At 40.4% G+C, this 23,371-nt stretch overlaps 1 protein-coding gene across 1 annotated transcript in view; it reads right to left on the bottom strand.

Moving 5' to 3' along the window:
- Positions 1-22,622, bottom strand: part of RBM33 (RNA binding motif protein 33) — a 102,544-nt gene extending 79,922 nt beyond the window's left edge. The window contains 6 exon segments of the mRNA XM_017819375.1: positions 565-675; positions 1,802-2,102; positions 4,076-4,152; positions 6,181-6,229; positions 11,603-11,681; positions 22,563-22,622. Coding sequence (XP_017674864.1) covers positions 565-675; positions 1,802-2,102; positions 4,076-4,152; positions 6,181-6,229; positions 11,603-11,681; positions 22,563-22,590 — 645 coding nt within the window. The 5' untranslated portion in view covers positions 22,591-22,622.
- Between the last annotated feature and the right edge of the window lie 749 nt (positions 22,623-23,371).

The following is a 23,371-nucleotide window of genomic DNA, read 5'->3' as shown; positions in this document are numbered from 1 at the left end:
GTCTTTGGCATAAGCTTTCTCCTTGCAAAAGAAGGAACTCATTCTTTCTCCTAAGCAACAAAGTACAATAAACTTCACAGGAACTTCAGTCCCAACAAAACTCCTTTCGAAACAACAATCTAACCTTTGCCCTTCTAAAATACTGAACTTTCCATGCTCACACTCCCCCTCAAAGGGGGATACCCAAGAACTGTATTTACACTCCCAATGGCACAAGTGATCCGCCTGGAAAGTGAGGCCTCACAGCTATTAGAGATTTAACACACAGCATGCAGTATTACTGTCATTCTCCTACCCAAACAGGCCTCTGAAGTTACTAATGTTGAAGCCAAGACTAAATATGCACATTTTGGCCTATTCCTTATGGTTTTCATCCCAAGGGAGAAAGGGCATCTGATGTATCTGACAATACAGATGCTATTACAATTCATCTTATACAAAGAGTAATACGACCAATAATTCAACACTGGCAAAGTGCCTCAGTTCTTACTCTGTAATAGCTACAATTCTATGAAATCAATCTCTAAAAGAACTAGTTAAGTTTCCATTAAATTTACAACATACCTCTTCTGATTCATTTGCCATTGTCTGGGATTCTTCCAGCTCCTCATCAGCAGTATATTCTCCTTGTTCTTCCATTGCTTGCTCATTATATGATTGCATGTAATCTTCATCCTAAAGCAATAACACATGAAGGTGAAAAGACACAGGTAAACTGTACAGAATTGCAAACCCATGGAGAGGTGGGGTCTGGCTACATTGTTATGACTTCCAGACTTGAAGAAAGTATTGTCTCTATCAGAACTGTCAATTATAAGTGATATGACATATATACAGTACAATTAGCAAGGCTTTTAACTAGACCATAATTTCAATATCATCAAAACTAAAGCAGTTTTCACTCAGATACCAATGTTATAATAAAGATACCATCTAATACTGTTTGCTCCAACTTCTTCTATACATCTACATCCCCCATTTACAAATTCATGAAGCAAACACCGTAGTCCTTTCTTACCAAAGAAAACATGTGCCTATGCACATATACATTAAAAATCAGATTTTACCCAATAAGAATATAAACATTCTTAAAACACTCTGCAAGCACCTACATATGAGCAGGTTCAACTGCGAAAAATTATGAACGTAAAACAAGAGCAAAAGCTTTCCTAAGTAAGTTTGCTTGTATTTTAAAACACCTCACTGATCACATACAGTTTTAATTAAGATTAAATCACTTCACTAGCAATTAAAGCCAGTGCATGTTCTCTAATACGCTGCTTAAATTATATTGAATTATGCAGGTGACATTTTCTGAACTAACCTCCAATCTCTTTATTCAGGTTTAGACAGTTCTCAGTTACAAAAAGGATGAACGAGCAGGACATCAATCACTTTGGGATATTAGCACCTTAAAGATGTCTTTAGCAGGTCAATAATCTTTTCACCTTCGAAGGACTTTATCAGATCTTGTCTAAAGCCTGGATAAAAGCTTTTGCATTAAGTACTTCTAACAATTGGCAGTGTATCTCCACCACACAAAGCTGTTTTCTTCCTTAAGGATACAATCCTCAAGGTCATGATTCTCAACTGCCTTCCCGCATGACAAAGGAGCATTACCTACCGCCAAACAAGCTGTCAACACAAACTTTGTCACAGCCTAGATAAAGAAACTGGCAGACAGTGATAATAGGTCTAATTTCCCCTCCTCCCTAGGGAGGCAAACAGATTTTAAATCAGTCTAAAACCCTATGCACGCAAAGCAATGTTATCTTTGAAGATACAATAGAAAGAAACTCACTGGAAATTCATCGAGGGGTTCATTGATTTCAAGGTCTAGCACTTCATCTTCTTCTCCAGGCTCTTCCCCATATTCTATTTGGTCTTCTGTCAGTTCAGGATCATTGCCTTCATAATGTCCTTCCTCTGCATACTCTGAAGCATATTCTTCAGGTGCTTCAGATTTGTCATAACCAATTTCATCTTCCCCTTGGTCGTACTCAGACTCATGTTCTAGTGATGGATCATTGATGGACTCAGAGATTTCATATGATGCCAGCATGCCAGATGTGGTATTGAGGCTCACCGTGACACCTGGAGAGCTGGGGGATGGGGGGGATTCAGAGGTTGGAGTGTAACAGTCAACTACTCACAAAGATTTAACAAAACAAAGCCAACAAACATAAGTTCTCTAAGTTGGTGGACAGAATTATACCCCATACACTATTTGACTGCATGCCATGTTCTCACAATGCATACTGTACTGCAGCTTATCACCAGCTGCAGGCTATTTGACCAGGGGAATCAAACGGACCAGATGGTTTAGCAGGTCAAACTGGCAAAAGTCCTGCTTTGTCACCAAAGCAGACTGGGTTCAATTTTAATTCCAAGACTAACAAAAAATACACAAAATTGCTATAACTGCATCTGTTTTCCCAATCTTTCAGAATATTCTAGTAAAATATTTTTTACTAAATGTATTCACGTTGTTCATTCTTGATTATCTTGAATTCAAAGTTACATTTTTATGACAGATTTAATGTTCTACTTAATATAAAATACATAGTCAATAACTGCAATTTAAATGCCCGAGACATTCTTAACTTAGTAACAGCACTGGCACAGACACTGAAAAAAAACAATCAATACAAAAACTGACACATTTATAATCTGCAGGCAAAGCAAAGCTCAGAATTTACTGTTTACAACAGCTAGTGCCATCAACACATAAAAAAGCAACTAACCAACTGCAGACAAGTTAGAAAAGCAGAGGGGAGGAAGCTCTTCTTGATTTCAGGGCTCAGGGTATAATGAAAATAAAGATATTTTTATTTTTTTTTAAGTAACAGTCCTATTATTCACCATTTTCCTACATTTGGGAGAAAAAGATCCAGGCAGCTCTGAGCTATTTGCATCTATAAGACAGGGAAGATTTAACACAAAAATGAAGACATTATGCAGGATTATCATTATCCTCCCAACTACAGAAGCATGAGGTTGAATGAAAATAGAAGGAAAAGGGAAAGGTTCTCACTCTCTGCCAATAGAACTGCTAAAAATGCAAAACTTGTCTACAGAAACCGGCTTCCACTGAGCAACACTATCACACTTCAGATACTTTCTTATCACTCATGTGGTTACATAGCCACTCCTGCTGCCCAGGGGTCTCAGGGAGGATACACAGTGAAGTGACAGCAAGGACCAACAGGGATTCCCTCTTTTGAAGGGAATAGTCCAACCCTCACTACTGCAGGAAGGAAAACAACAGCCAATGGACAGCTGGATGGTTGGAGCATTTTATCACACCACCATCAGTCCAATACAATGACAGGACTCCTTATACTACTTTAGGCTAAACATAGGAGATCTCTGAGATATAAATATATCAATGCATGTTATATATACATTCATACCCCTTCAGATGGCATGACCTGCACAGCACGCAACAAGTAAAGAAAAAGCTGGAAAAACACACAGGCCATTAAAAGCAGCAGTGGTATTGCATCACTTTGGCATCACAAGCATCTTCCCCCTGCATCAGTCCAGCTTGAAAAGTAAAAATGACAAGACACTCATTTTGAGTTGTGATGCCCATAACTCAGCTGTGGAGCTGTAGCACCACAGAGTATTCACAGGGCAGGATCCTCAGTGAACTCCCGTGGAAGTACCTGCTCCAGGCTATAAACTCTGTTACAAGTTTTCTGCTGTGTAATTGTACACAAACAATTAAGCCACAAATCAAGCCTCGCCAAGTGTGCAATTCCCCTCCTCAGGGTCTTAGAAGGCAAGATATTTTTAAAAGAAAGACGGCAGAAAAGGACTTCACAGGAGAAGGAAGCTCACAACAATACTGAGGCTGCAATTTCTGAGATTGAAATAACCAAAAATAATGTTATTGATATGCAAATAATGCTACTGAGTACATTAGATATACATCACCAAGTAACTGGCTAAGTAAAAACCAAAACCATTTTAAGCATGTAACAATAACTTTAGTTTAGCAGTTATCAGTAATCAGTAGTAGTAGCCATTAGTAGCTTTGAGTTATCCAAAACAAGATTTAGGAAAGAAATACCGAAATTCTTGTTCCTCTTCATTGTCACTTTGCAGAAGATCGTCATTCAGCTCTTCATCTGACAAGTCTGATTGATTCTAGGTTTCAGAAAAAGTCAATCATAAATATAAAAGATATAAACTTTCAACTAATTAAACTACTGAAAGTTCTGAATATTAAGTATTTTTTTATGAAAAACACATCTCAGACTAAGACCATACCTTCAAGGAAATGACCTAATTTGTTAAGAAAAAAAACCCACAAGACAACAAATCTTAAAATACATCTTTGGTAGTCTAATGGAAATTTAAAGAACTCAAATTTGCCTATCTATCGACATTTTTCACTGCTGCATTCTCAAATACAGCCAAAGATGACAACTCGCTTAAGACCAGGAAGGAAAAAAGCTCTAGTTCATGGCCTTGTGACACTGATGCATTAGCAAGTCAAGAAAATGCATGAAGTTACTTTTAAGTTCTAGAGAGCAAAGATACAGACTGGAGAAAAGGATGTAAAGTTGTTTCATTTATTTTTTTTTTAATAATTACCCACTCAGAAGAGATATCTGCAGATTTGCTAACCAACATTTCCAGCCCCTTAAATAAGAGGCAGAAAGGTTATACAAAGGTAGATTTATCTAGAAGTATTGGGATGAGATTAAGTAGAAGGAAGTTTAGCATAAATAGTTCAGGGAAAACTTTCTGAGAAATGTATTTTTACCCCACCATATGTGTCCATACCCACAGATACTGCCCTGTAACACTGCAAACCGAAAAGAATAGAAAAAGCACAAGAAAAAATAATACTTTGGAGAATCTAGTATTAGCTAGTATTCACACAGATAATTTCATATTTTTTAATATAAGCAAGCAGCTTTATCAACTAGCATTCCAATTACGAAGATATATACAATGTTAACTGCTTATGTTTTTGATAACTGCATAACACACATTTGCAATCCCTATAACCTTGGAATTTTATTTTCTTTCTTAAACCCAGTACATGAGACTAAGGAACTTCCTATCTTTAATAGGGAATACTTACAGAATAGTTTCAAGAAGCTTATTTGCAACAAATAAACTGTGGTTATAGAAAACTACATCAAATGAAACTCAACTCTTAAGAGATCTGGGTTTCTTAACAAACCTATTAATCTCCAACCAAACCTTAAAAACTACTTTCTAAATGAGTTCATTCAGCAGATAAAATATAAAAAGAGGTCACTAGCCAGTTTGATTTTCCAAACAGGAATCCTGTCTTCTCCTGCAGATATCTGGCAAACCCAAACATACATTTAGTTCTTTTCACAGAGTTCAGCATTGGAAATGGTTATCAGCATGAGGGGTCTATAGCAGACATGGTGAGAACTTGTTTGTGTTATCCAGTTCCAGCTGCTCCCATGTTTTTCCCCTCACTCTAAAAGGGAAAATCCTCCACCTATTCATCAGACAACTCAATAGCAGATTGTGCACACTGAGTGTAATCTTTAACAGACATCACTGATTCCTTTTTTATTTACTCTCTGGTAAATACTGCTGGTATTTTGACAAGTAATTTTTAATAGCCAGGAAATCGGCACTTGCATTCAATTCTCCAACATGCTAATCAGCACTCAGGAGGGCTCATTGTTTTTTGGGGTTTTTTGTTTGGTTTTTTGGGGGTTGGGTTTTTTTTGGTGTTTTGTGGGGGTTTTTTGTTGTTGTTTTTTGGGTTTTTTTGTTGTTTTGTTTTTGTTTGTTTGTTTGGGGGTTTTTTTTGTTGTTGTTGGGGTTTTTTTCCTTTTTTTTTTAATTGTTAAATCAATATGAGCTACAGGGAAATTCATTTTGAGAACCATCTCCTGTTTGGACTGTGTGTTATGAGAAGAAATACTATCTCAGAAAAAAGTAGTTTTTCTAAAAGTTGTATTTTAAAAAGCCTCACCTGGAGGTTTTTCACAAAAGGAAACACAACCCTGGGTGCAGAGAGCTCTGGCAATAGGGCAGAGCTCAGGTATCTGTGGCTGTCAGGCTTTCGGGAGGTGACCGTAAAATACATGAGGTCAAACCAAACACCTGAAGTGGGTAAGTTGAACAACATTCACATTTTAATATCTGCAACAATTCACTTTAAAGCACATTTCTTACCTTCTTTCCAGTTAGCAAGTCCTCTCCAAGCAAGTCATCATCAAGTTCACTGGAAAACAGTACAAAATTTAAGAAGCTGAACCTTAGAAAACAGAAACAAACACCTTACAGGGTACATGCCTTAAAAAACTGACTTGAGGAGAATTGCTACAAAGCCTGAACAAACCCTTTCTTTTAGCAAAGCATTCAAGAAAAACAGATACCTATTTTCAGTGAAACAACAGACCATACATATTACCTCTGCTGTTGCACAGTCATTTCATTTCCACATGCTCTCCCTTCCATATCTCTACAACCAAACAGAGCACAATAACCCAGCCAAAATGCAGGCACAGCCAGATAAAAGCCAGGTCCCCATTATTCTAGATCCTACATTTCAGGGCCATTTTGTCCAAACAGCTAATTTCCAGCTCCCCAGGGAGGAAGCAAGTGAGAGTGGGCAAAACTCAGTCTACAGGTCACCATGTGGCCCAAGACAGACCTGAGCAAGAAGGCTGGGAGGTCAGCTGGCTTGGGAGCCTGGATCTTCCCTAAAAGTCAGGCTTAGGCCTAAATTTTCCCTAAATACTTTACTGCCTCCTTGTCAAGCTGAGGGTAAGGTCAAACAGACACCTACAGGGTGACAAAATCAAATGCATGTTTCACCACTTTTATACTCATGCCCAAGAATTCAGGAAGCACAGAAATACCTGGCTTACAAAACTTCTGCCATCACGTAGCAACTGTCCCATAAATAAGATATAACACAAAGAACTACACTCCAGATTAGCTGAACTTCAGAACAACTGATTCATCTCATTCCTCTTCCTTCAGTGAAAAAATTATCTAGTGGCAGGAATAAACAGATTCGCCTGTTCTATAATAAACAGTTGTTATTGACAAATGTATGTAGTAGAATATCCATGTCAATACTTAAATGAGATGCCAGTGCATTGAAATATGAGCTGCTATTTGACACTATTTCTTCCTGTATACCTTAAAAAACAAAAACCCCAAACCAAACCAACAAAACCACCATGCCTTAGATACTACATAAGAACAAAATTCTCCGAAATGAGAATGTGCTATAGGAACAGAATTTCTGTAAGAGTTCCTTAGGACTGTATGGTAAATACTTGAAAATGGGGAGGCACTTCCAAGACCTAAATAACTGCTAAGAGTTGCTTTTGCAGATGGATATGTCTCTTTGAGAGCTGATTACTGTACAGATAACATGGGGGTGGAAAGGGGGAATAAAAATCTTGTGGGCTAGGAAAGAACAGATGATACACCAAATCAGCCCTAAATAGGACATTATTATCAGTACACGGAATTTATCCATGGTTACTGATCTCAAATATTTCCAGGAATGACTGAACATTAACAAATGGCAATTGTTTTGTGCTCACCTGTAATATTAAACAAAAATTGGGACATAAGACATATGACACGTTCCAAAGAGTAAACTGACTAGAATTTAAGCCCTTTATTTCAGAGACAGGAAACTCTACCTAACAGAAATGGTTGCAGAAGCATTTCCTACTTCAATTTTGTCTCTAAAAAATCACTAATCTCTTCAACTGCCAGTAACCTGACAAATGCACCAAAGGGTTTGAAAATATTTCCCAGCACCATGGTCCACCACTGACAGCTTTTAATAAAACTGCACTAGAGAAATTCCAAAGGATGGCAAGAGTGTTACAGCAGCACTCGAAGACAAAAAACAAGTAAGACATTCAGACTAAGAAAAGGAACGGAAAAGAAAGTAAAAGATGAAATTAGTTTTCTAAACATAGGGATATTAAACATGTTACTGAAAAACATCCTCGATGTGATTGTTTAGAAAAAGATTAACATTTGATGAATAGAAATAACTGCAAACATATTCTAGATTTTTGAAGCTTTGCCTTATTGCTTGGCAGTCAAAAAAATTGGCACTAGCATATAAATGAAGCTTATATCAGAAACAAAAGTCTTTACAGGATGCCGTCCAAAACCTCTAAAAATATTCAATGTTATTCAGTAGTTTCGTTAATGAATTAAAAGAAGAAAAATGACCATAACTTTTTGAATAAACAAAGTAACAGTGAAAAGCCTGCACGGTAAAGCTGTACTATCTCAAGGTTTCTAAAACAGCCATATCTGAAGTTCTCTCTCAGAAAGAGGACCAGAAGTACTAAATCCCACCATTAAAAAAATCAAAACAAACTAAGAAACACAAAGCAGGTAAAACAAAGATACTAAAAGATCTCAGACTAGCTGACAAAAACAGACAAAAATGAATGGTTGCAATTTGCTACCACACTAAGCCACATAAAATAATCTGACCTGGAATACAAGTGCACATCTGTGATAGTTTCACAGTCACTTCAGCCTCACTATCATCAAGACACAAAAGTTTCCAAATCACAGTACTAGGAAATTTTGGGTTAAGGTAATATAAGAGTCCACTGGTTTCACAAGAAACAGACCCATTTCCTTACATTGCCTCAACTTCCAATACCTAACATTCCCTTCATTGAATAAATTCAGCTCACCAAATAAGGACAATAATAATAAAAAAGACAGACAACAACCAGTGGAAAGTTTTCTGACAGCATAGAGAAATGAGCAACCTCAGAAGGGTCAGAACAAGTGAATTTGAGCAAAAGTCAACTACTAAATCATTCCTGTCATCTCGAAGGAAAGCACCAGAAATGCAGGTTTTTTTCCAAACCCAAGCTTTGGGTTACCTAAAGAAATACATATATAAATGAACACCCTGTGATAAAGACGTCAGAGTGGCCCTCTCTGGCCTCCAATTTCATGAACATGCCTCATTAAACATGAGCAGCAGCAAGGATATAAATGTTTCAGGAAAAGAACCTGTGAAAAAATGTAATGGGAAAAATTCTCCAAGAGCAATGTTACATTTGTATCCCAAATTACTGGGGCCTTCCAACTATCAGTTATCACCTCCAGTGTTTGAGAAAGGACAGATATCTGAAAATTCAAAATTATTTAAATAACTGGGGGATGTGACTCAGTCAAGTAACAACAAAGTAAGAGCTGATGGTTGATCACGATGTGTGACTAACAGCAGAACTCCAGCTCCCCCCAAAACAATACTTAGGTTGCAAAACAAAGCATGAAGGATTAAAACACCCCAAGACTACTGTGTTCATTCAACCTTTTTTCCATCTTCAATAAACTGTCCTGTACTGAATTAGGCCAGTAGGTTAAAACTTTAAGCAATTACATCAGGCAACAACATATCCACGTACAGCATTTGTAATTGCCAAGACACTCACAGAACTTAACACTTCCAAATACAGCTTGGCAATCTGAAAAGAATAATAATATTTAAAAAACAATATTCCAACACATGCAAATAATATTCTACTCGATATAGTTGTAACAAAAAAAATTCTGAAATTATGAAGCTCTGGAATCTTCTGCTCTGCACCTGGAACCACTTCTCTTACAATTTCAGTAAGCTGCAGAACTGCATTTTTGATATTTATCTTAAGTTATATGCAGGTAATAATAAATACATAAAGTAAAACTTTTTCCTAAAACTGAATCCTTGTGTGCTTCAGCTTAGGGAAAATACTCTAAAACCTCTGTCAAGTCCTATTAAAAACAGCTTTGCTGCAGGAAGTTTACCACTGGGAATAACTTCTGATGCAATTGGTTGCTTGACTCATCCAAATTTTCTGCAGTGATGAGTAGGACAGCTAAACCCAAATGTGACCAGTCAGCATCTAAAGAGTCCACCTATTCACACCACAAAGTCAGCAAAGGCAAAAGGTTCAAAAAACATTCTAATACAAAACATTTTGCTTTCAACACTTATTTTAGGGTTTCTGAATACCCAGACCTGGGACTGGGAGGCAGCACAGTACAGTGACTCAGCCTGAACAAGTTATTTTAATTCCATTCTCAAACCAGAGCAGCTCCATAGTGCAGTTCACCATCCAACCCCCTAACAGCTGTACTGGCTTGACAGAGAGCAGAGACTCCCCACCAGCAAACAGGAGAACACTCTGTAAACTGGAGCTACTGTCCAAATTCCTTCGTCACACACTTGCCTCCTGGAGCAATGAAAACTACCCACTTAACCTAGCAGAAAAGCATGGAAGAGGAAACTAATCCCTCTGGAATGACAATAATTGTAGAGCAGTTGATTCACTCCAAGGGCTCAGCTGAGTGGAAAACTACTTAGAGTAAAACTTGTTTACTACAATCGTTTGAGTGATTATTACAGCAGATAACAATCTATTTGGAATGGGTTGTTCTTTTTTGCCTTTTACACTGAAAACCACTGGCAAAGTCTGAACAAATTTATTACTAAAAAGGCAACATAGAAAAATAACACAAATTAGTGAAAAGCTCCCCCAGAAAGAATAGACCAGTCTAGCCAGCAGCTTGATTCCTTTCCCAGCCAGATTCTTTTCACATAAAAACCCACACTTATTCTCCCACCAAAAAATGCAAGTGCACACACACTTCTAAATCTTTACAAGCCACATTGTTTAAGAAGCCTGTACCTAAGCTCTAGTACTCTTCTCCAATGTAAAACTGAAAGTAGGACTCTGAGGTTAAGGATTTAAACATCTAATTAAAAAAAATTTAAAAATTAACTTGAGCAAATTCAAGTACTAGCAAATTCTAACTATTTAAACCACCAAGATCTACTACATATTTAAAAGGAAAACCAAGACATTAATTGCAAAATTGCACACCACAAATACTTTGTATTTATCCAATTTTAAATGGTATCTATTCACAGTGCTCTACATTCCTCAAGGCAAGTACATGTTTGGCAGATCCAGCATCGGCTGACACACGCAAAACAACCAATGTTGCCCGTAAACAAAGACACAAACCAACAGAGTGCCGGTTTATGCAGTGCTTTATTCAGGGCCCGGGAACCTGCGGACTCACTTCCCAAGTCAGGATTCCAAAGACCCTCGTTCTCAGTTCAGCTTTTATACACAAACAAGTTTACATGCAGTTTCCACAGCAAACCAGGTACAGTTACAAACAAGCTCATACTTCATACTGATAACAATTAATAATCGTCTACTCTATTCATAAATCTGTTTAGGTTGTCTTACTCCTAGAAACTGTTTAACAGACCCTTACCACATCCAAGGTAACAAATCATTATATACATGCTTGACTAAATCCTTTGATTATTGTTTCCACTTCTTCAGCACAACACTCCATGCTCGCAAACAAGGTTGCTAACTTACTACTGTAGAGTGTTGCTTTCTAGGCCTACTCTCTTATGAAGCCCTAGCCATTCTACTACTAAATTTAAATTGCTCTGTAACACCAACATCTTCATTAGTATCTGAATGTGCACAGCTCTAAATGTTAGAACACAAAATGCCAGAATGGGAAAACAGAGCAATGCAATTCAGCACACAGAAACTGAACATGAAAATATTCTACCTACCTGTCCCAGTCGTCATCTCCTGCTCTTCTTCTCCAAGACCTTTCTGCACCAGGCTTATCAAACTGATCAAAGTCATCATCTGTAAAGAAGGTGATCACGTTAAATAATTCTTACTGAAATGAGAGGTTTCCAAAGCAACCACACAGATGGGATTTTATGGGTGGGTGTGGGGGGGTGTGTGTTGTTCAGAAGATGCAAAAATACCTTTTTCTACCTTCCAAGTTAACATGAAGTAAAAGCAGACAAATACCCAACACAGAATCACAGAATCGTTAAGGTTGCAAAAGACCTTTCAGATCACCAAGTCCAACTGTCAACCCAGCACCACCACCATGTTCACCATTAAATCACATCCTCAAGTGTCACATCTACACGTTATCTAAACCCTTCCAGGGATGGTGAATCCACCACTTTCCTGGGCAGCCTGTTCCAATGCTTTACAACCCTTTGTGAATTTTTTTTTTCCTAATACCTAATCCAAACATTCCCTGGCACAACTTGAGGCCATTTCCTTACCTAATCCAAACATTCCCTGGCACAACTTGAGGCCATTTCCTTACCTAATACCTAATCCAAACATTCCCTGGCACAACTTGAGGCCATTTCCTTACCTAATCCAAACATTCCCTGGCACAACTTGAGGCCATTTCCTTGTCCTGTCCCTTGCTAACTGGGAGAAAGGACTGACCACCTGGCTACAACCTCCTTTCAGGGAGTTGTAGAGAGCAAGAGGGTCTCCCCTGAGCCTCCTTTTCTCCAGACCAAACACCCCTTGTTCACTCAGATGCTCCTCACAGGATTTGTGCTCCAGACCATTCACCAGCTCCACTGCCCTTCTCTGGATTTGTTCCAGCACTTTAATGTCTTTCTTCCCATGAGGGGCCCAAAACTGAACACAGGACTTGAGATGTGGCCTCACCAGTGCCGAGTACAGGGGGATGATGATGGCTCTCATCCTGCTGGCTACACACACAAGCCAGGATGCCACTGGCCTTCTTGGCCACCTGGGCACACTCCTGGCTCGTGTTCAGCCACTGTCAACCAACACCCCCATGTTTCAAGAATAAAATAAAAAAATATACTACAGAGCTTTCCCTCTTCTCACTCTTGAGGTGAAGATTACCCAAGGAAAAGATAGAGTATGAGACAAACCACTGGAAAATTTTGCCAATGAAGGTCATTCCATAGACAGGAGCTTCCCAGAAATGCACAAAACTGAGATGCAATGGAGGTGAAGGAAACAATGTCTATGAAATCTCTGCTTGCCTTGTGGGCCACAAGCTCATCCACTACACTGAACTTGCAAAGGGAGTAAACCTCAGGTCAGCACAAGGTAGGTCAGTACCAGTAGCCCAAAACAGAAGAGGGCAGTCAGGTGTAATCAATTATCTCAACTGGGGCAGTAAAACCACTACAAGTCACTGAAGCAGGTTACACTGTGCACCTAAGCAGGCACCTGCCTTCCCAGAAAAAAACGGTGCTCCATATTTCTCTCAACAAGTACCCTTAATTTAGCCCACCAAATCATCTTCCATAGCTTAGTTCACAAATTAATATTTTGCTACTTAAAAATATTAAAGCTTCCATTTATCTGCAGAGGAAATGCAAAGGTCATCTGCTCTGTACAGACATCATGTCTTGTCATCTGTGAACTGGAAGCACATACCCTCAGAAATACTGAACCCTCGCTCTCCCACCCTCTGCCTACAGCCTGACAGAGAATGTACACCTGGATTCACTCTCTTTTCACACACTTCAATGACTTCGGTAAGACTCAAACAAACCAGCACATAGAAGTTTTGCTCAACACAGGGAAAGCTGCTGCAGTTTAATGGTCTGCAAAATACAGAGGTTGAGCAATCCTGTCCCTGCAGTCTGACAGTCTGAACTGGTGATCACTAAGATGCCATTCATCCTCCTGACTCTGTTTGCATTCAACTCTGACCAAGTACAATGCCAAGGAACAACTGTTTCATTCGACTGGGTTTTCTGTGTTTGTTTGGCTTCTTAAATAAACCTTCAAAACCAAATCTGTCTTCAGCTCTTTAAACTCAACCCAGTATCCTTTAGTGAATATTCCCCACATGCAATGATAAACCTATTCACTTTTCACTTTATTATCAAAATACAGAAGTTTGAAAGGAGGTAGAACATTAAAAAGAGAAAATTCAGATCTTGCAACATCACTAAATGAAGAACTTTCAAATCAGAAATTTCAATCAAAAATAGCTATGAAAGTAAGACTCCTCAGTACAAATTATCATGTAACATGAGTCAAGTGTGGTAACTCTTCTGTTTTGAAACCAACCAAGGAAGAAATAATTCCCCTTGATCAAGTTCTCCCCTTTACTATTGACAGGTAAGTTTAGATTTTAACTCCTTTTCTATATTTAAACTAATTTACCTGGGCTAACACAATTGAATCAATTGCTTTACATTTCTCTGCTTAAACATCTACATATTACAACCTCTTTCTATTCCAATTCCTATTTCACCCACAGGGGAAAGCCAGACAAATACACAAGCATTTCCCATCTTCCTCTTGAATGCTAAATTATCCAATTTTATGGTCTCTGGGAAAAAAAAAAAAAAGAGAGGAGGGGGGAAAAAAAAAAAGTCACCTTGCTGTCCTTATGGTCATTCAAAACCATGCTGCAGTGACTGTTTTAGTGCATTGACATTTTAAGGGCACAAATATCCTGTTCTGTCACTGTTCTTACAGCTGGATTGCAGTAATCCACTGACTTGATGTAATCACTGCCAATGATTATTTTTTGAGGTAATGCACCTGATTTGGCAGCACCCCAAATTACAAGTGTCCACATATTGATTAACACAGCTCAAGACAATGACAAATCAGGAAGACTAACTTTCTTTTAAGCTATGCCTGTTTACTTTCAAGACATATTTTTTCATGCCAGGCACCATATTAGAACTAGGGAGCTGTGCTATAAACCAATCTCAGCTCTTGGTACACAATTTTTTCAAACAGACCTTCACATCAGCTAGGTTTAAATCTAGACAACATGAAGTTACACACCACACCCTTCTTCTGTTAAAATCTCTCCACAGCAAAAAGAAATACTTTTCAGTACAATTCATAGTAGTTTTGCAGGGCAGATATCTAATTCACAGCCATAGAAGCCTTTCAACCTGTTATTACTGCTAGTGAAGAAACAATGTTAAAAGAGGGTCCAAGTTCCTGGCAAATTTCTAATGTGGACCTGAACCCCCACCACTCAGGCAACATCATGAACCTCCTGCTCTTCCAATCACTCCCGATTTCTCACATCCTATCCCTTATTTATGAGCAGCTTCTACCAAAATTCAAAGCTGAATTACATCCAGCAAAGCCCTTTTCACAAGTCCCCTCCAGTAGGATGCATAAAAACCCCTCAAGAATGACTGGTCAATCTGTGTGTGGTGACTGCAGCTTGCAAGAACTGCTCCACATGTGTCCTCACTGCCTCCCTGTTCTCATCTCCTCTCCCTGTCTCAACACCCGTGATATAAAGATCTTCGGGACAGAAGGAGACAGCTTTTCTTTTTTATGCTCATTTGTTCTGTGACAGCTGACACTGACAATGAGTGTTACAAATTATGCCACTTCAACATTAAGGAGCACAAAGCAGGTTGTAGCTTTCCTTTAGAAAAGGAGGTGACAACAGTCACACATCTGCAAATAGCATTCCTTGCCAGCTTCATCACTTGTGAGACAATAAGCACTGCACTGGACACAGACCTTGCAGCTGCAGTGCAATGTGATACTTAATAGACATCCTGAGGCATCATTTTTTTTCTCCATTTCTGAAACCACACAGACTTTCATTTTATTTCTACCTGTTTAGGCAATAACATTGAAAAACACCAGTAAACAACAATCAGCATAACATCTATAGATGTTTCTCCTTGAGAAACTTGTAAATCAATGTTTGCGCCAAGGGTGGTTAAATGCCTGTAAAACATTAACTTGTACACAAATAAGAACACTCAGCATCAGCAGGGCACAAAACCACTGAGAGCAACAGCCAAAGATTAATTTTTTATTAAAATTCTCAGTACTACTGCGTGGGAGATGAGAAGAAAAAAAAAGTTGAGGGTGTGAATCCATGAACATAAGCTTTTAAAGCATAAAAATGTCTATTGGAGGAGTTGGAGGAGGTTCTCTATTTCTTCCAGTGGTCTCAGTGCACCATACACAGCAACTGTTGCTAAGACACGTGAGGCACTGGCTACAGCTCCTCCCTCCAACTCTAGCTCTCCTGGCAAAGCTCACCAAGATGATGTTTGTGCATCGGCTGGGTACCAACTGGAAGAGCCTGACAGGTGATCACTAAACACATTAAGCCCCTCTCTAAGGTGGAACTAGAAAGTTAAAACAAACAAACAAACCCAAACCAACAAAAAAACCAACCAAACACAACCTATCAAATACCAGAAAAGCATTAACTGAATAAGCAAAGAGAACAGGCCAGTTATAGAGGAAAAAAAACTCAAATAATCCACCACTTGGTTCTTCCAACTGCAGTTCTAAGAAAACCACCATGATCAAAGTGGCACAGAAGTTTCAGGATGCTGCAGAGACGGACTAAAGCTGTTTTGTTAGACCAGCCTGCCTTGCAAGGCTCTGACCAGCTGTGAACCAGAATAAGCACAAAGACAGCCAAACACACTTGGGCCCCAAATTAAAGGTTCCTATTTTCTTTATACTTACCCTGGCATAGCACCAGCAATACTGCAAGTTGTTCTACACAGCTTATGTTCTGGTTTTATGATATATGCTTAGAACTTGTATCTTTTTTTCCTGGTCAATAAGAACAAATCATCCACTCTAGAAATTCACAAAACACAAGCCTCACTTCCTCTTTGGCTATGCTGATGGCAGTTTCTAACTCTGTGGACACCCTTTCAATAAAACCTTCACTAATTTTTCTTTGTAAAATGGAAGTCTTAAGCTACACAGTCAGTCTCACAAGCGTAGGAGGTGAATCAGCAGGAACACTGCAGAGCTCTTAACATCATAAAATGTTACTAACATAGCCTAAAAAGGTAGTCCCACATAGCAACTGTTGCTAAGATTGGAGTATTTTACTGCAATGAGATGACCGAGACTTCTAGACAAGGGAAAACATTTGATGACTGCATTGTTGGTCTTCCCTGAAATCCACCTGAAAGTTTCCCAGAACACCAACCACATTCTGCTTCAAACCTTAGCAGTTCCAAATTTTGTGGTTTGGTTCATTTCAATATTACACTATCATGAACATAAAACATGCAATAAATTTTAGGCACTGAAAAAGCATTGAAGATTTCTCCTTATCCAAAACAAGCTGAAGATGTCACAATGATCCTACAGTTCAATGGATAAAAAAGAATTACTCACTCTTTGCCCAACAGGTCTTTTAATGAAGTAACTAAGTCTTATTTTCCTTTAGGGCAAAACAAAAATAAACCCCATGATATGATTCTATGACAGGTAAGGGAGCTAGTTAAAATTAAAACAAAACAAAACAGAAAACTAGAGGGAAAAAGTCATTTACCACATGAAAAAGAACTTCTCTATCTTTCAAATAATGCTGATCAGAACAAGTCCATCTTGCTCTATCCCCTTAAAACACCAAACATGACAACTTGACAGCATTCCAACACAAGTCTCTGGATTTAAAACAGTTTACCAGATTATCTTTATGTAATAGTTTATTTCTACAAAATATTTTTCTTCATATTTCATTGCAAAAGGTTACGCAACACATAAGTACTGCAAAACCTTCTATTTTCAGCACCTGAGCACACCATGTAAAAACTGCCCCACAGCGAACTGAATGTTAGTATCTCTTGCTACGTGATGCAACAGAATAACATCACGGATTCGGGTTCAGTTCCTGCTGACCTGTGGTTTTTCCTGATGCTGTCACAATTTGTCACCAGAAGTTTTCATGCAACTGGTGTTGGCAGCACAGTCACGCTGCCAACCTGTGTTACAGACACAGACTTTCCTCAGGCAACCTAACAGGGCATGAAGCCCACTATGAATCCAGTCCCACTTACTACAGAAAATCAAGACCATCACAAAAATCACATTTGGTCTTACTACCACATTATACACAAATACGCCACATCCACAAACAGTTTAGTTTATCTGTCAGGAACAGACATCACGTAGCCTTCACACTGGTAAACAATTACTCATAGAAGCCTTAAGTATTTGGTGACTAAATATTTATAACAACCTAACAATTGCCTAACATGTTCCTCAATTACTGTATTTCATGGGTTTTTTTCAAATTACTCCTATAGACAGAACTTAACTTCCTCTAAGAAATAAAACAGAAAAACTAACTTCTACAGGAGAGAAGTTCTTTTTGGCTTCCCAAAACCAACTTTTTTTGGGGAGTTTGTCATGATACAAAGCAAGTCACTAGCAATAAGCAAGAACAGAACTAATTATAATATGCTGCCTGGAATTGAAGCTACAAAAGAAACCCCAAAACTTACTTCCAAAGTTTGCTTGAACTAGAAAACATATTTTCTTCGGAAAAACAAAAGTACCATAGTTCTCGTTTCACAAACACTGAATAGTGAAGGAAGGCCAAGAGTTTAAATGAAATCCACATGAACTTGGTTCCCAAATGGATTGGGACACTGATGAGAAACTGCAACTCCCCAGAAACTCTCCAGCATCCTTCACAGCCATCAACAGTTAAAACTGAGGCTGCATTACAGCAGAACTTAACACAGGACCAATTACTACTTACCTGGAGGTTTTTTGATCAAGTCACCATCTTAAATTATTCTGGACAACAAATTCTATGTGACCTAAAATCTGAGGTTTAGTATTTGATGCAATAAAGCCTGGTTTGGCTCTTGCAAAAACAACTGATACTAAGGCTATGTTTAATTCAGATGACCTGAAAAGACAGAACATTCAGAAGAATGTGACTTTCAGTGAAAGCTTGTCAGAAAAGCATAAAGAGATTAAAAATTGCTGTGTTTAAAGGAAATCTCCCTGCCACAAGCTCACTGAAGTAGTAATGTTTCTTGGCACTAGTTCTTAGTACAATACTAAGTGTAATACCATGGCACTAGTTCTTGGTACAACAGTCCATGAGCATCTTTGTACTTCATGAACTGCAAACTCTACATAAAGGCCTTTAGCACTTACAGGAGTTTTAATGTGTGCATGTTCCAATATAACTCTTAAATATTGTGACCAGCTGCACCAGTCCATCTAATAAAGTAGGATGCAATAACCACAGAGACCAAAATACAGGCAGCACTCCACCCACTTTCATCTAGGCACAAATGCAGAATCTATTTCCAGTCCCTGTCTGCTGCTGATGAATAGCCTGAAGCACAACAAGTTCAACTGAATTTGTCATACTGGAGATTTTGAATTGGACAGTGGCCCACAACACTGAGAAAGATGCTTGCTGTGCTAGCAGTATAAGCTTTTCTCCTATTTTTATCAACGGCTTCACAAGAGGTTTTTAAAGCCATTACATTGCTAACAGTACAACAGCAGCCATCAAGTATGTTCAAATGAAATCAAACTGATGACAGCTTAAGTTCAAGCTGGAGGAATAATGTAACAGGCTCGAGGTTAGAGGAACACCCGTTCTGTTACTCTTGGTACAGGACTTCCAGCAGGAAGGCAGACACGTGGATGGGGCCCTCTTCAGCTCCTCCTCCACCCCAGCCTGTGCCATGATTCACACCCCAAGGACATCTACACCCAAAAGTCTTCTAGGCCACTGAAGTTCAGCAGAAGTGAACTAATCTGAAAATAAGAAAATTCATAATAGTTTTCCCTTAGTACGGTATGGCAGACAATGAAGAGGTGCTTCTTGCTTTGTTTTGGTGATGGTTTGTTGCTTACTCTGCAACCATCCCTCCCTAAATGAGATTAAAATCCAGCTGTAAACTGATTGCAGTAAATACCAAGAAAAAATTTCAGCATCTATAGAAAACAGTTGTTACATTACACTATAAACATATGATCGATAAATCACAGAATAGTCTAGATTGGACGAGACCTTCAAAGACCATCTGGTCTCCCATGAGAAAGGGAGCCCAAATGAGATAAATTATCTAGCACCCTGTCCAATCATATCTTGAAAACCTCCAGTAATGGAGACTCCATCATGTCTCCAAGGATATTTTCCCAGTGACTGACTGTTCTCACTGCAGAAAAAAAAAGTCTTTCTTAAATCAAATGAAGCCTCTCCTGGTGCAACTTGTAGCCATTGCCCTTTGCCTTCTCCATATGGTTCCTTGTCAAAATAGAGCCTCTCTCTTCTTTGTACCCACCCTTTAAGTAAGATTCAACATGTTTGCTCTGATTCTGATTTATATGAAAGTTTGAATCAAAGTTTGGGAACCACTGTCTTACCCTTAGCAGTAAACTAATGAGCAACTATGAGCCCTCAAGGTTCCTCATCACCAACACACCTACCCTGAATTTCTGTGTTTCAACATAGAGCCATTCCAGAATTAGGAGGCTGAATCAGGCTGCTTAGCAAAAGAATTTGTGAAATAATATGAAACTGTGAATTATTCCCAGAGACCTCACAGACCATCACTTGTAAACTTTCTAGTTTGTTTGTGAAACGTGTCACCAAAAGAGCCTTTACCTTCATCCTCAGAAAGCTTTGCTGCCCCAATACACCTGGTCACAAAAGTACATATGAATATTTCATTATTATCTCCCAAGAGCTTAAAAGACTGTAAGTGACCAATGAATGAGTCCAATAGACAAATCACCTTCCTTCCATCAAATATATTTAAATGTTCAGCCACAGACATTTCCCATTTCATTTTTCAGCCCTATAATATATCCTTACAGAGGATATATTAATCTTTAATCTGCACCCTTAAAGCCAAAACTATCTCATTTTGTAAACTGTTACCCTGCAATGTCAGCAAATTAACATCCCAATCAATTTCTCCAAGACCTAATCTGTACTAATTTGCCAATCATTAGCCTTTTTTTTTTAAGAAAACACTAGGGTGCTGTTATCTCCATATTTTAAAGCGTTTCCCTCCCACAAAAAATTCTAAAACCAAATCCCAAACATTAATTTCTACAGTTAAAACTTTAAATGACAAAACCACTTAAGCCAACCAACCACTTAGTTCTGAACTTCTTTCCCATGCTAGCACCATTGACTTTAGATAGTAGTCCCTTTCCAAAAAGGGTTGCACGTTCCACTTCTGTAGGTTCTAGACTCTTTTTATTGGGTTTTAAAAGTGTATTTAACAACCTCAACCAGGAATTTTCCCTGACTAGTCACATGGACACAGGCGTGGCATGGGACACCTTTGGGTTTTTTTAATTTGGCAAGTGCTGCACAGTGACCACCAAGACTAAACAAACACTGTTTATATGGGGCAAGGATCACATTTAATTGGCCACCATTTATGGATGAGCCCAATGTTAACGCTGAACAAACAACTGCTTGTGCCCACTTAGCACAAAGGGATCCCAATTCAAGAATAGACACAAACGGAACTCTACAACCAAAAAAAAAATAAAAAAATTGAAATTGCAGTTTCACCACTTTGTTGAAGGTTGTCTGCTGCTGCATTGCACCTCTGCCCATTAAACCAGGCTCATTCAACTTGCAGCAGTTTTAAACACAAGAACCAAAATGCCCCAAAAGTGACACTTTCTTTAAGTTGCTGTCCTTGCAATACCACAAAAATTTCCTGACATGGAACAGGCATGCAAAATCTGCTTTCAGATTGCATATAACTGACCTGAATGACAAAAATGAGCACAAATATTTCTGTAAGATAACTTCAATATTGCAGCATATTTAATACTATTAAAACAAGGACCAAGACATTTTAATATTTGCTGTTTTACCAATTAGTGCTGTCCTTCCGGGCCTTCTTCCCAAAACGTCCTCCTAAATTTGGGAATTTCTTTGTAACAGTTACCACAGGAATTGTAATTGTAATTCTGTACTTTGTTACCCATCAGAGTAACTGCGGAGCAGGGTCTGACACTGAGGTGAGTGAGTAGGGGATGAGCCACGACTCTTCTCGCTGACAACTTACAGAGACTAAATCACCACAAACTTTTGTACAGACAAGGACAAGTGGGTCAACTGACAACTCAGCCTTTTTCCAACCTGCTATTCCTAGTGAAAGCAAGGCCCAAAGCAGCAGAAACAGACATGTTCTCTTAACTGTATCGCTCTTGCATACCCAAGTATGAGCCTGGCAAATCTTTCTTTTAATCACCCAACCAAATATTTTCATTTTAGAGTTTGCTTTATATACCAATCAGAACCACAGAGGGTTTTGAGCTGTCATTTAAAATGCTATGTGTAGAGGTGGCCTTAGTCAAGAAAAAGCACAGTGAAACACCTGAGAATCCTGAGGTCCAGTACTGACTTCATTTTACACTTTTCAAGTGAGACCCTTCTACTTCTGGGCAGTCTGTAAAATGAATTATAACCACCCCCCAGATTACAGATATGTTACTTAAACACATCATACACTGCACCTGCAAAAACTATAGGAACGAATACCCACCGTCCCCGAAGGTGTTTTAAGGAAAGACTGAACACTTAGTGCCACGGTGGTGCTGGGTCACGGGCTGGACTCGCTGATCTCAGAGCTCTTTCCCAGCCTCGCTGATTCTGCGAACGCCATTAAGTACAACACACCCATCCCCCCGGAGGCCCCGTGAGTGGCGAGGCCGCTCTCCCCTCGGCCCTGCCTCGGCCAAGGGGCCACACCAGCACCCATCGCCGGACGCCGCCGGCTCCCATGGACAGGAGCGGCGCCCGTGGGGCCTCCCGCTGCCCCCGATCCCGCCCCGCCGGCCCTGACCACGCCGGCCCCGCTACCCTTCCTCCGCGCCCACCCCAGGCCCCGCAGGACCCCCCGGCTCCCACACCGCGCTCCGCCCCGGGCCGGCCCCGCGCCCCGGGCGAGGCCCCCGCGCACCCACCTGCGCCTCCTCCCAGCGCGGCAGCCATGGCTCTGCGCCCCGGCCAGGCGCCGGCGCCGGGTCGCGGCAGCGCCCCGACGCCACCCGCCGGAGCGGCGGGTCCCGGTGACGCCGAGGGAGGTGCCTGGGAAGGACGCGGGGAAGGGCTCGGACTCGACTCCCGGCAGGTCCCGCTCCCGCCGCCGGAGAACAACAAACTAACACAACATGGCGGCCGCCGCCGCTGTCGCCGCCGCGGTGCACCATGGGACGGCGGCGGACCGGGGCCCTCCCCCCCGCGGGGCGGGGCGGGCGGATGGCGCGCGCCGCTGGTTGGTCACCCCCGCCCGCCCCGCGTCCCTCCGCGCGTGCGCGGGGCGGGAGGGTGGTGCGCGTGCGCCGCCGGGGGGCGGGGCGGGGGGAGCGTGTGCGCGGGGGCGCAGAGAGGGCGGAATGGCTGCTGGGACGGGGAAGGGAAGGGAGGGAGGGAGGAAAGGGAGAGGAATCATCTGTCCCGGCTGCGTGAGGAGGGGGACAAGCAGGGGCTTCACCTGCTCTGGATAAACAGTGGCCAGTGGGAATGGGAGGGAGGGGCTCCCACGCCTCCCCGACGAGGGTTTGCAGCTGTGTCTTGCCAACGTGGGCGGCTGCTCGGACCGGCTCTGGAATGGCCGGCTCGCGTAGGATCACAGAGTCACGGAATCAATTAGGTTGGAAAAGACCCCTGAGATCATCGAGTTCAAACCTTTACTCAGCTCCCCTGTGTCAACCAGACCAGGGCACTGAGTGCCACATCCAATCTTTGCTTAAATACCTCCAGAGTCGGTGAC

Source organism: Lepidothrix coronata, unplaced genomic scaffold (genome assembly GCF_001604755.1).
Source record: "Lepidothrix coronata isolate B3197 unplaced genomic scaffold, Lepidothrix_coronata-1.0 Scaffold74, whole genome shotgun sequence".
In the NCBI taxonomy this organism is placed as follows: domain Eukaryota; kingdom Metazoa; phylum Chordata; class Aves; order Passeriformes; family Pipridae; genus Lepidothrix; species Lepidothrix coronata.
This window is presented reverse-complemented; position numbering and strand designations above follow the sequence as displayed.